We start from the raw sequence: 14,119 nt of genomic DNA on the forward strand, positions 1-14,119 counted from the left end.
GTCCAGATAACTATAACATGTGTGAAACCTCTGGTTTTTTCAGTGAATTTGCAAGGTTTTTTAAATGCTAATTCCTAACTATAACGTGTGTGAAACCTATGGTTTTTTCAGTGAATATATATATATATGTAGGTAGTTATAGTTAGGACCTTGTTTCTATTCAAAAAGCATTTATTCTTTTGCCAATATCTTTAGCGCCGCTTGACGAATATTTGCGAAATTTTCAAAACTAATGGGGCGGTCAGTCAGCTCCTATGTTGAACGTTTCGGGGTGATTTGTCAAGCGGGGGCCGAGAAAAAAGGGGGGGATCCCAAAATGTGTTTTCTCCATGTTAATCTCCAGAAATAACTTTAAACACAGCCATAAAAAGGTAGCTCTTGGTCCAGAACGCACTGTTTTTGTTAAGTGTTGTAAATCTGTTCTGTAGGTGCTGAGAAATTTAAACATTTCTCAGATATCCATATATCTTATTGGCTGCCAACAGTTTCAACCAGGAAGTGTTGGCAGCCATCTTGTAACTCAGTTGAACCGAGTCCCATGGTAAAAGGTTAAAAAACAATAAAAATACAGAAAAGGGGTCAGGGTAGAAACACGCTGACCCCCTAGGCCTGCAAAGGGCCAAAAAAGCATTTAAGAAAAAGAATTTGGCCAAAACCTTTTAAAAAAACGAAGCGCAGACTCCCGCGCTTCGTTTTCTTTAAGCCCCGAGTGGCCAGGTACTGGGGCAATCAAAAGTAGTGATGCAGGGGCTGGCGCGGGCCCCCGCATGCTCCAGGGACCGCCACCTCCCCAGGGCTGTGTATATTAACCCCTTGCATGCCCGCCCCTTTCCCCGCCCAGTGCCGCGCTTTGCATTAGCGGGCGGAGTTCATGACGAGCTGGACTCGTCATGGGCACAGCGCCACCGCAGCCCATGACGAGTCCAGCTCGTCATGGGCACTGAAGGGGTTAAATGTGGGGGGCCACGTGGGCTTTATTTTGAAAGTTTTGAAGTTGAAGCGCCACTTCTGTAAGGCATTTATCAGCCTAACTTCGTGGGCATGGTCATGGCTAAGAAGGTATGCTTTCTCCTCATTTCCACCATGAAAAGATCGCTGTGATCCTTGATGAAAGTGGTTGCATCCTTGCTTTTCTCGAGCACAAAACCTCAAGCAGTTCCTGTGACCAGAAGGTACTTTCTCGTCATCTGCTGCTGAGACATGATATAGTGTGCTGACCTTTTATAACACGGAAAGGTCAATGTGCCAACAAGGGATTTACTTTAAGGTGATCAGTTAATTCTAAATTTAAGTGATTTGAATCAATAAGTATGTTAAGATGAATTAACATCAATATGAAATCAATTCCATGAACTAAACATCATAAATATCTAATGATGACAACGCACACGGGGATTTCTTTTTGTGATTTAATCACAGTGATTTTTATAGTTTTATCCAAGTAAAAAAGAGTACAAAAAGGAATATAAATAAGAGCAATTTATCGTGAAAACAGGGAACGGAATTAAGTCCTCTTTTCATCTGAATATACACATCAATTCCTGGGCGGTTTAAACAGAGATGAAACTCTTTCTGAGCATACAATCTACTGTACATAACATGTAAACTGGAATTGGATGGTAAAGTCGACGTTTCGGTCTTGGGTGTAGTCAATCCGTCAGACCATCTTCAGGACAATAATTGCTTATATAAGGACTCCTAAACAATACAATGCAAATAGTTACATGAAAGTAAACATAATCACACTAATAAATCAATATACAAAATTTAAAAATTTAGACTTCAACCCGTGTGCGAACAGGACAATTGTCAGTATCATTTATCAGAAAGAGGGGACAAAGTCAAAATCTGATATCGAGAAAAAAATTATTATTTCATAATCAATTCAACAATTTACTTTCTATAGAGATACATAAATTTCATCAGTAGCCATGTTTACTTAAAGGTATCCGTGGCGTTCTCACGTTAAACTTTGTTTGAAATCATGTGGACATTTGAGCTACGAATCAAGAAGAACACTTAATCATGCTATGCCAGAGAAATAGTGAATAGTATCCTACCATGTAGAGCTTAGCAACAGCGACTGCCAGTTCGTGTTATTGCGGAAGTCAATCCTGCAGTGATTTTATTGCTGTACAAAAAATGAGTAGTCATAAATTATCTATTCATTCACCTGTATGTTATTTCTCTTATTCTAACATAGGTAACAATGAAGGTGTTGGTTTTATTAAAAACCAAATTCTTTGCCTAGTCTTTAACAATTGGTACATAGGATCAATATGTTCTTAAAGTTTAAATGATTGATATAACCAGCACAGAAAAGAAAGTGTTGCAGTTTGGCTCACTAATCTACATCTAAACAGAATTTTAATAAATCGAATGAGGCTATGCTCAAAATTCATCAAAAGATAATGTTTTGCATATAGCTGATGGAATATGCTACTGACAGATCTATGGGCAGAAAGTGCATTAAATTCTAACTTACTTTACCGTCGTTAGTTTTCGAAGTACGAAATGTGATCCGTCTGATTCAGGGGCAGCCTGATTACGCACTGCACTGTCAAGTGCTTTTAAGGAATAATCGTAGTTGCAGTTCAACACAGTTGTGAGCTAAAAAAGTAAACAAAGCGCCGGCGTTAGGCTAAAGCAGCCATTAGTTGCTGTCCTGTGCGAGCTGAGCAATTAGATTATCGCTAAAGTGAGTAGTAGATCTTTGTTGTCAAACATTTAGCGTGATGTGGTTCAATGAGGGAAAGTGGTTGCCTAGTTACCTAGAGTACCCGTAAAGGTTATTTTAAACAATATATACTCGAGTGAAAGGCTTTACTTATTATAAAAAGTGAAGCAAATACACTGTTTGAATTGCGCGCAAATTAACCAAAGACGCGTCGTTGACTAACTAATGAGTGATGCATAGATTATGGACAACTTACTATTCTGGCGTCAGTCTTCAGAACACAGATGGGGGTCCGCTAGCATCGGTACAGCCTAATTATGTGCTGCACTGCCCAGTGCTTTTAAAGGCTGGTCAATGGCAGCAATTCACCACAGCTGTGCGACCAGGAAATGGACACAATGTCCGTGTCAGATGGCGGCGGCCATCTTGAAGAAGCTTATTTACAATTGGTAGCGCTATTCTCACTGTAGTCTAACGATTATACTGACTTTTGTGGCTCACCAAAAGAGTTAGTTGATGGTTATATATTAGCGAATGAGTGAGATTGTTAGAGACCGACCGTTCATATAGTCTGGTCCTACTCAACGAAACCTTAGATTTCGCCCGCCATCTTGGAGTGTCAAAACGTTACTAAATGGGTGTATTGCTGTTTATCGTTCATATACAATATTTTTGAAGACAATTTCATGATTCGAGCAAGATCAAGAGCCACTCCTAATAGCGGACCCCTAATACTATCGCGAATCATCTTATAGCTAGGTATTGATTTGTAATGTACGATAAATTTCCATGATCAACAAATGTTAAAGCGCGTATGTATTGATTCTTTGCTGATATATTTTACAGAGCTACATATCAAATACATCAGTAATATATCTGTGGTGGTGGAAATTGCACGGAAAATCTTGGATATATATATAGATGTCCTGCCTATATCCATTCTATTTATCACGTTATATTCAACACAGACATGGTTTAGGTGATACAATGACAAATCTAACATGGTTATCGACATCAATAAACGATCCTGTGTTAATCAACCATTGAACCAATAGTGATTGTGAGTTGCTAACATCCAGATGTTTAGTCTTAAACAATGTACATAAAAGGCTACATTGATGGTTTCAGCAAAAAGAGCAATGCAATAATATAAGTTTGAGGAGTGCAAAATTGGGCAACCGTGTTGGAAACTCAATAGAGCGGTTGAAACTTAGTTGCAGAACCTACTTATCTGAAGGTGACAATGAATTGCTACTTTGACTTGAGGTATACAGCTAGCGATGGCTGAGACAGGCCAAAGCATGCCACTCAGTGGCAGAGTTCAGACCTTTTTTGATGTTATCAGTACGGCAGATCCAACGGTTCTCCCTGAGAGTCAATGTGTGTTCAACATTGGTCTGTCGTATCGTAGGTTTGACAACCTCGATGACCCACCAAAGCATTTCTTTCTCAGTGTGTTTTAGTTTTATGTAGTGCTCCACTAATGGTGCAGTTTCTACTTTACACCTGATTCTAGATTGGTGTTGCAGAATCCGTTTTTTGACCATTTGTGTGGTCTTCCCTATATACTTAAGATTGCAAGGACATTGTATACAGTAGACCACATTAGTGGTATTACAGTTTGAGAAGGATTTGGCCATGTAGTTCTCACCGAGGAACTCAAATGATTTAGTGGTTGTAGTGGTGGGGCATGCTGCACATTTACCACATTTGTGGTGCCCAATTAATGGTGTTAATTGACGCATGTCATTAACTACATTTTGGTCTATCATTTTGTAGGCATGTACAAGTCGATCTTTGATGTTTGTGCCTCTTTTAAATGAAAAGAGTGGTTCCTTGGTGAACTCAGGCAATGCAGAAAGAAGTGACCAATGTTTCTTAACAATTTTCTTGATTCTGTTAGTTTCTGTGCCGAATGTGGTGACACAAACCAATTCTGGTTCATTATTTTTAGCTTTCACTTCAAGCAGGGCATTTCGGTCGTTGTACCAAGCTCTCTTTATAACCTTTTATAACAGGCATGTAAACTTGCAGAGAAGCCCCACCCATTTGGCCCTGCCCCATATACATCCACGGTATGCAACGTCTTCTTGACCTTTTCCCAGAATGAAGGACCGCTTACTGAAAGCACCCCAGCGTGTTTCCCGCTCGGTGGAAAAGTTACAGACACGCAAGGTCACTGGAGACATTTCCTTGGGTCCTTCACGCAACTGTAGTCACAGGCCATGCCCTCTTTCTCCACCACTCTGCAAATGTGCCTCCTGGCGAGCTCTTGGTTGGGGCATAAAGTCCCCTTGCCACTTGAGGGTCCCTGGGACCAACTAGCCCTCCTGTTATTGCCAGTAAGCCCCACACATCTAGATTGCTTAGAGATGGTCAGAGGCCACGCCCCCTTTCTCCACCACTCTGCAAATGCGCCTCCTGGCGCACTTCTGGTTGGAAGGTGAAGTCCACTTTACTCCAGATTGAGCTTGGGGGCCAAGAAGCCCTCCTGGTACCTCCTGTAAGTCCGACGCATCGGAATTCCTGAGTGCTGGTGTGAGGCCTAGACCCCTTTTTCCACCACTCTGCAAACGGGACTGCTAGTTAAAAAACCTTAGGAATTCACTGAAAAACAAGCATTGGCATAGCCAATAGGTCTCGCTTTTGGTACCTTATAAATATTTAGTTATGCAGCACAATATCCTTTGTGCAACATCATCAACTGTTGCCTGGCTAAACACTTATAAGGTCCCAAAGGCGAGACCTATTGGCTATGCAAATGCTTGTTTTCTTTTTTACTTTATTCCTTGTGTTTATATGTTATTGGTAGGCAGCTGCTAGAAATAAAAAGTGAAGAAAAGCCTGTATAATCCTCACCTCCGAGTTCTTAATAGAACTGAAAATTGTTGTTCATGTATGCTTTAACATGTTTGATTTTGTTTGATGTTAGTTTTGAAAAAACGGTCGAGAAGGAATATAGGGTGCCTCCCCTCAGAAGTCAGGTACACATCACTCCACCCTGAAGTGTGCAACCCGGGGCAAGTCATGCACACATCAATGCGCCCTGACACTGCATCAACAGTCAATAGAAGGGGGTGCCTGAGCACACAAAGTCAAATTCTGTATGTTACTGCTGACTACATGCTCATCTGTCCCCCTGCCATTAAAGGTCCAAGATACACAGACCAACTTGAAACTTACAAACCAGAGTGCGAGTCACAGGAGAAACGTATTACATGTTGTACAACTTTCACACTGCAGTATACCATTTTCCCCACTTTCTATACAAAAGCTTGAGTTAAACACAAAAACGGGTTATGTACATGCCTTCTGTACAGACCAGTCAAGTCGAGTGAAACTTGTCCACATGAGGGCATCAGGAAGTCACAGACCCAATTATAAACATGAGATACAGATTTCTGGTATGTTTTAGAGGGTACTTGCTGACTGCAAGGGAGTGTTGCTTGGAAAAAGGGGAGGGGGGGAGGTAAGTATGACTGTGCTGCAGGAAAGAGCTGTGCTGTAGATGAATATGTTTCTCTTCTGTTAACACTGTACGAATCGATATAGCGGTCCTGCAATAGCAGATCTACGTTATTGCAGTGCATAAGGGGTTTGTTCAATGTTTCAGAAAGACTGGTTGCACTGATGGGTTTGATGCCACTCCTAAAAAGTATTATGATAACGTGATGTACCTCGGGCACTCCGTGGCTGCTGCTGTCACGTCTCCTATGAACATCCATTCCACTGGCACTGACAGTAACGATATTGCCACAGTCATAAGACTATCCTGTAACCACCGCTGACCCTTCACACCCAATACAGGTCGGCCCACAATTGCCATAGAAATAGGCGTCACTTAAGCAGGACTACAGCTGAACGGAATAAGGCAGTGATGGCGGCCATCTTGTTCTAGCATCATTTTCAGAGAATTTGAAATCTTTACTCAAATCAATTTAACTACTCTTCGTTTGAGAAATAATCATAAAGAAAATATGTATTTCACATTTATTTATTTAAATACTGTCATACAAAAAAGATTAAAGCACGGATACGGAGTAGCGAAAAAGCTGAAACGTTTCATGACTGCTAAACTGTAAATGCGATTATTTGATACTGAAATAGTTCGGCAATGCCTTAAAAACGTATAATGCAAGTTAGTCCCAACGTGACAGCCCGGTTTTCAAAGCCTTTCAGTCCAACGATAGAATCGGTGCCCCAGAGACGTGGGTTAAAAATGAAAATCGGCCATCTTTGCACTGTACTCCCATTATTCCTCTTCGGTTTAACTGATGCCTCCTTTAATCCAGCAATGCCATAAAAGTTTTAAAGACAAACAAGTTACTTTCTACGCACACTCCCTTTCGCACACTTGTAACAGATTAAGTTAAACAACGTTGAGCGCTTAGCCAGCCACTGATAATTAAGAAGACTCGAGTGAATTTTGAAATTGTGTCTATTTTGTTGATGATGATGACCGACCTACATACATATATGTTTTGGTTGACCGACCATATCCCTTTAGAGTTTAGATGCATATGTTGTTGCGGTGCCCCTAAAACCAACACATAGCGGTCTGGCGTCTCTGTGTCCTCAGTGGCCCGTCTATCTCGTGCTTCATCCGCGCTTTATGTAGCCTGAGTTTCTTCTTCTTATGCCGAGTTCTTTGTGATGAGAAGCGGTCTTTTTATGCCTTCAAATAAGCCCCCAGGCCAGCGCGAACTGATTGCCCCAAATAATGTCTGCTCCTCTTGTCTACAGCTGCAGCAGGCTCAAGCTTGTAAGCAGCTTGTGATTGGTCACACGTTGTAGTAGCAGCCCTGGAGGCGCATTAAACAAGGAAGAGATTGTGACAAACCTGGCTTCGAAGGTTAGGGCAAACTTAAAAGTCCAGAAACGGCTGTGTGGGGAAACCAGCTTTGAGAGATGGGGTGAGTTGATGATGCAGCAGAATTTCACTGTTTTCGAGGCTGGGGGGCTGAAGCAGGAGAGGCTCTCAGAGCGGCCATTACAAGCGTGTGGACGGCGCTGCAAATGAAAAAGAAAAAAAAAAAGCCCGGCGGAGCGTGGCGCGCGCGCGCTTGGGGGCGGGGGAGCGGACCCTTTGAAGTGCTCCCAAAAGGCGGATTGCATGGCGGCACGATGCGCGTGATTGTGCGTGTGCTAGCCATGCAATCCGCTTTTTGGGAGCACTTTTGAAACCCGTATTCTATAGTCTCGCTTTGCTTACGCGATAGCAAGGCGAAACCTAAAAAAACAGGTTTCAGGGACGTTCTAGTTGGAAATGAGCATTTAAAAAAACCTTCGAAATTCACGGAAATGCCATTTGAGATGGCATCAGTGATGTCACTCACCATGCATGAGTGATGTAATATGTGACGTCATCAGCAGTGCATTGTGGGGGCATGAGTTATAGTTAGCTTAGCTAACCAGAATGGCTGAATTTCTTTGTTTTTTGTATGAGTGAGAGGTCAGCCTAACTAGAACGTGAATTTCAAAGGTTTTTCAAATGCTAATTTCTAACCGTATTCCCTGAATCCTGTTATTTTCCGTGAGAATATATAAATATATATATAACGTCACATATGACATGGTGAGTGACATCACTGATGACATCTCAAATGACCTTTCCGTGAATTTCGAAGGTTTTTTAAATGCTCATTTCTAACTATAACTTCCCTGAACCCTGTGGTTTTTTTTTTCTGTGAAAAAAAAATATATAATGTAGATTATAAACTTTAGAATATGTATATTGCATTTGTGATGTTGGTTTCCCCCGTTCCTCTCGAAGGCTTGGAAAAAATGGGTGGACACTGATATCAGCTCACCAGTGAGTGCCTTTTATGACTCCAGTGACGTCAGGCGGAGCCAGGGGCTTTGTGACTTCCGCGTTGACATGGGATAGCTGTCAAAAGTTTGTGTAATGCTGGTGCATTGGGATATTTAGTAGGCGAGGAGTCAGCGGCTAGATACTGTGTCCACCAGAAAAAGTGTTATGGAAGATAAGTAACTTGTTCACTCTTCACTTTCCCTGAGAGAATCAATCGTGTTGAGCAACCTGATTGATTCAAACATACCTGCTGCTCGTTGGCATCGATGATGAATCTTGCAGTCTGTGACCTCTATTTTGTCTAATTAATTTGGCACCAGCTCTTTGTGTTTGTTGCTATCAATTTGTGGATGTTAAGAAAAAACTCATATTTTTGTCTTGGATTGCCATCTTTGTGCAATATCATCTGCTTTTCTTCAGCGTAAAAATGAAATGGTGAGTTCCATCAACTACACACAAGAAGTAGTTTCATTAAAACTTTATAGATTGCAGTGAACAGAGGTGTGTCTTATTTGAACCCTATTGGCCACGTGGTAGGAAAAAGGAAGAGTCCTTTGTGAACAGAATTAGACCTCCTAAAACCCAATGTCCAAGCCATCAAACTAATTCACTGTTGCCTGGGAATACACTTGTACTTACTACCTTAGGAAACCAACCCAGAAAGGCTTGTCTGCGGTGTCAGAGGGAATACTGAGGCCCAGCAGGCACATGTATGGTTAGTCTTCCCTGATCAGTTTGTTAGAACCATGTCCTCTCGTATCATCTAATAGGATGTTCGTGGTTGGGACAAAAAGCCCATTAGTTGTGGTCACCCAAGGAGAATTAATCAAATAGTTGCTGCCATTGACTGACTTCTATCTTTTAAATGATTTTAGAGGGAATGAGTAATGTAGCAAGATTTCTGTAATTACCGAGCTGCATGTGTCTAAAGAGGGCACTTTTTAAAGCAGGCTTTAATAGAGGTTTTCTTGCAGAGTTTTGCGTATTACATTATGTCATTTATCTTTTGATTAGCTCCAAGGCTTAGGGAGCAAGTTTATTTGGGAATTTTGTGAGCATTTCATCAGACGAAGTTGACAGGGCAGGCAGTAGGTTTCATATTAACTTGAATATTTCGCATTATGTCACTGATTACTTGGTTGACACGGGTATTGTCGGGCAGGGGCAAAAGGCAAGAGTGGTGCAGTTGGAACTATACTAGTCCTAGCAGTCCCCTACATGGTGTTCTTCTGAAATCATTTTCCCTTGGGTATCGGTCTCTACTTAAATGCATAATCCTGCAGTGGTTATGGAGTCAGTGGCCAATGCTGATGGGAGGCTGGATCCAGACACCATGCTCACCTGTTCATTTGAATTGTTCTTTATTGTAACTACTGGGTGTCCTCAAGTTGTTTTTTGGAAAAATGGGCCATTGTGGTAGAATAAGAATCGTGCCCACTACTCTACAATTTTTCCTTTGTGTGGCTTTCCTGAAATTGTTTGCTTGTGTGCCACAGTAGGGTGTATACCTGTGCTGCGAAGTGAGATTTTGGGACAATAGGGAAGGGTTTTGGTGGTCCGGTGTGAGGAGCATTTCTGGGGACCCTGACACGTAATCCGCAGATCTCTTGGGGCAATCTTATTTTTGTGCCCTGCATAACGCTTGTCTTCTGATGCAAGACCTAATGTCTCTTAATACCAACTACTCATTATTTCTTCATCATAGGTATGTTTCTGAACAGTTGTTGGGTAACGTTGAGTATACCCTGATTTGTATCTGTTGCTTTGTTTCCTAGATCCCACAACCTTTCCTAAGGTCTGGCACAAGACGCGGTTTGGGAGGCGACCATTCCAGGAACATCTTGAATAGCGCAAAGGTACGATTTAACAGGAAGATGGTTATTTGAGCTATGGAGCGGCACTTATTTTTACATCTTTTACACAATGCTTTTTCCTGTTTTGCTCTTGTTTGAGAGGCAAAAATCTTTTTATCTTTGAAAACATGCAAAACCGTGCTGCTGTATTGATGCTTCACAAATTGTACTTGGTTGCTTAAAATCAATGCTAGTGTAGAGTAAGGTGTTGAAAAATCCTTTATGCAACATAATTGCTGACTTTTAACACTTGCATTCATCCAATAGCTTTTGTTCCACTGTAGCATTGACTTGTATAAGCTTGTTACAGTTCATGGCTTTCAGCAATTCCTTTTTGCTAAACCCTACAGGGCTAACAATTTTCCTGTTTCTTTTTGCATACGAATATATTTATGTGCACAATTTATGATTTTTACAGCATCACTTTAGGTTTTAATTGAGCTAGATGTTCAGCAGGAGAATCGTTCGAGTTTTTAGACATTTATAGGGAACTGTGCTGTACCGATCTTCAGTCTTCATTTATCCATAAACAAAATATGATGATAAAATCACTTTCTTGTGATGATGGTTCCTAGACTCGCTCTTGCACATGTTGGAGTATTTCATTATTTAAGCTATCTTTGGCTTCAATCTTGAATATGTGTTTTTTAAACTGCCTGTGCTTATTGGTGGAAGTGGTGGATCAAATGCTGTAAATTTGCCTTTGGGTCCCACACTTTTGATGGATTCTTCAGTGGAGCCTGACCTTTTAACACCTGTCGCCTGCACACTCTGTTCTTGTGGCTGATTTTAGTCTGTTAGTAGACGATTGCATCTTGAAATGCTCTGACACAGGTGGGATAGCATAGGGGCTACCGGCTGCCACCTCTCTATGTGACTGCTTCATGCAGTGTAAGTTAAACACTCACTAGCAAGCAGGATGATGCTATTAGCTAGGCGGTGGAGCACACTGCTGGCAGGATGTAAAACATCATAGCAGTGATCACCTGTACCTGAGACTTATGACCTACAGCATGTGCTTTGCTGGACCTGACTAAGAATGGAACTTGAAAATGCACCCCCAAGACTTGGGGTGTGTCCCCCTGGCACTGATTGTAGTCCTCGAAAGAGGTTTCCAATGTTGTAATCAGATTGTTGCAAGTTTTTGTTTTCCAAAAACTTTATTGAACATTCAAATTTTTCAAATTATTCATCGGCATTGAAGGTTTCGCTTATTAATCCATTGTGAAAATCATACACGTTTGCGTGACAGTTTTGCTACATGTTCCCAATGCATTTCGGCATTTATGCCTTCGTCAGGGGAAATCTAGAAATGATAAATATTGTAATGAGTACGGTGTACGAGGATTTGTTTACACCCATGCATTGTGATATAGGGGAAAGAATCGTAAAAGGTGTAGAAAACAGCGCGAGGAAAATGGCGCGAAAAAAGGGGGACACACCCCAAGTCTTGGGGGTGCATTTTGAAGTTTACAGTTACACTCCCTTTCGGAGAGTGATACCCCGGAGCACGATATATCTATTAACATTTGACAAACCTTCAGGTAGTGCGCGCACTACACTTTTTTCTGATAAGAATGGAACTTGGCCATGCAAGCAAAATTATTAAGATTGTGTACCTGCTGGCTGCCATCTTGAAACAGTGTAAGTACCTGATAAAGCTGCTTATCCGAAGTCATCACAAAGGCCAACATTAACCCATGTAATACACGTACGAAAGGAAACAAATATATGAGGAGCCACGCTGAAGCATGAACAAACACAAAAAATAACTTAATATGAGAGATTTATAATGTAGGAAGGAGATATGCATACTTGTTATGCAGCCTGTTGTGAGTATGGTGCTTTTGCAAGTAATATTAGAGCACAAATTCACAGGAGTATCGGTGTTTTCTACAAGACTGCTTAAATATTCGGAAGGGTTTTGGGCACTTTATACACAAATGTATTGGTCAAAAATGGTAACATTCTAGTTGAAATTTCTTGAGAGTGATGTCTCGTAGGGATTTTTAATGGGCGCACAAGGATACCATAATTAAAACTGTCGGAAACTGTAGAAAGGCTGGTGCCATGCCATGTTTACATGTATATTATCCAATGTACGCATCGTGGTAACACTTCTTCCCCCCAATATGTCCCAAATGAGGTGTCCTTTTCTGGAGTTCCAGTCAGAATCTGGACAGTTGTAAGGTCTCACCATTCCTAGGTCTTGCTCTCTACAGGATACAATAAGGTGTGTCGCCTTACTGAAAACATACTAGCCAATGACGCCCCATTAGACACCACATGCAAGGTGACTGACGACCATGGAAAAGTAACCCGTGTGCATACATGTTCTATGAGACTAAGTGGAGCTGGTTGAGCATCTTGTAGAAATCCCTAGAAGCATGTTAAGCTGCATCTTTAAGAGAGCAATATCAGCTCCGCATAAATGTTAACCCCTCTAGTGAACACCGCTCTGCACGCTATAGGGGTGGAGGGGGGTTAGGAGGGTCTGATTTCTTGTTACTCCAATCTAAAATGATTAAATAATTTTCAAAAATATGCTATTTATTGCCGAAAGGTGTCCCTCAAATATAGTGAGGGGTAGACGGATATGAAAATATGGAAACCAAAGGGGCATGGTTAGGAGCCGAAGATGATGGATGTTAACTGTGGAGCTCCTGACCTGGGAACTTGTGTGCAACGTCCCATGCTTCCAAGAGAAATGATTTGAAACACCTTGTAGGGTTATTTTTTTTTAGTTTCAATTATTTTATTGCACATTTTATAAATGAACACACAACAATGAGGCAGGCTCACCCAACAACATTGAACACCCCCCTCCCCCAACGAATTAGCTCCCTCCACGCAACCAGTCTTTCATCGCGGCTCACTCTTGCTGAGTCCTGACCGACCCAGATCAAAAAAAACCTCATATAATCAACAAGTTCTAGGGCTCAAAGCAACCTCCGGCACGTGTACCCTTATGGTCTTAATTCATGTATGGCAGGACTTGGTTCCATAATTTATTAAACTGACTGGCTTCCATGACAAATTATAGGCGATATTTTCATAGCACAATAAGAATTAAAGTTTATGCAACCAAAACACATAGACTGGAGCGGAGGCTTGTCCACAAAATGATAAAATAGTATGTTTAGCGGCCAAAAGGAGGTGTAATATACCTGCGGGGGACGTGGGGGTATATGTCTTCTGCTCGTCTTCCAGCAGAGTGAATTCTGGCACTTTACCTATAGTATGCCCATGAATCTGTGAAACCTCCATGAATATTCTAATTTTAAAAGTCCTCCCTGCGTGGGCATAGCCAAAGAATATGCACCTCAGATCCTACCTCCCCACAAGTCTCTCCAAGTGTCGGGGTTTTTCTAGCTAATAGCCGCACCAGCTGGCCCGAGCACATAAGGGAAACTTATTGGTGCGAGTGAGTATCTCCTGACACTACTTGACAATTAAGGGAGATGCAGAGGTCCTTTTACCATTGAACCTAAAAGAGGAGCCTGTGTATGCTGACTGGTGCGTTGAGGAATGCATATATTTTAGATACTGTGTATTTAATAGAGGATGTGTAGAGGAATTATTCAAAATGTGTTAGTTTCCTAGTCGCCCCATTTCTGACGCTGCACTGGGATATCCAATGTCTACTTTGTGAGTAATGAAAGCGTTCATTTTCAGGTATCTCATACCGGTTTAATATCTTCAAATTATTTCAGTGCACCGTTTGAATAGAAATCCCAGAGCCTAAAGCAATCCTTTTTCCACCGTATTCAAAGCTCA

General features: G+C 41.5%; 1 protein-coding gene and 1 long non-coding RNA gene across 2 annotated transcripts in view; one reads left to right on the forward strand and one right to left on the reverse strand.

The window, feature by feature from the left end:
* ABCB7 (ATP binding cassette subfamily B member 7) overlaps positions 1 to 14,119 on the forward strand; it is an 801,099-nt gene that overhangs the window by 145,904 nt on the left and 641,076 nt on the right. Inside the window, exon 2 of the mRNA XM_085608245.1 lies at positions 10,265 to 10,345. Coding sequence (XP_085464371.1) covers positions 10,265 to 10,345 — 81 coding nt within the window. The remainder of the gene's footprint in view (positions 1 to 10,264; positions 10,346 to 14,119) is intronic.
* LOC146829548 (uncharacterized) lies at positions 1,461 to 6,534 on the reverse strand. The gene is made up of 4 exons (XR_014962004.1): positions 6,355 to 6,534; positions 2,486 to 2,610; positions 2,061 to 2,131; positions 1,461 to 1,698 (listed from the first exon to the last, which is right to left on the reverse strand). It is a non-coding gene; the product is annotated as an uncharacterized LOC146829548 (long non-coding RNA).

The sequence above is a fragment of the Triturus cristatus genome, chromosome 5_2 (genome assembly GCF_964204655.1).
Source record: "Triturus cristatus chromosome 5_2, aTriCri1.1, whole genome shotgun sequence".
Classification (NCBI taxonomy): Eukaryota; Metazoa; Chordata; class Amphibia; order Caudata; family Salamandridae; genus Triturus; species Triturus cristatus.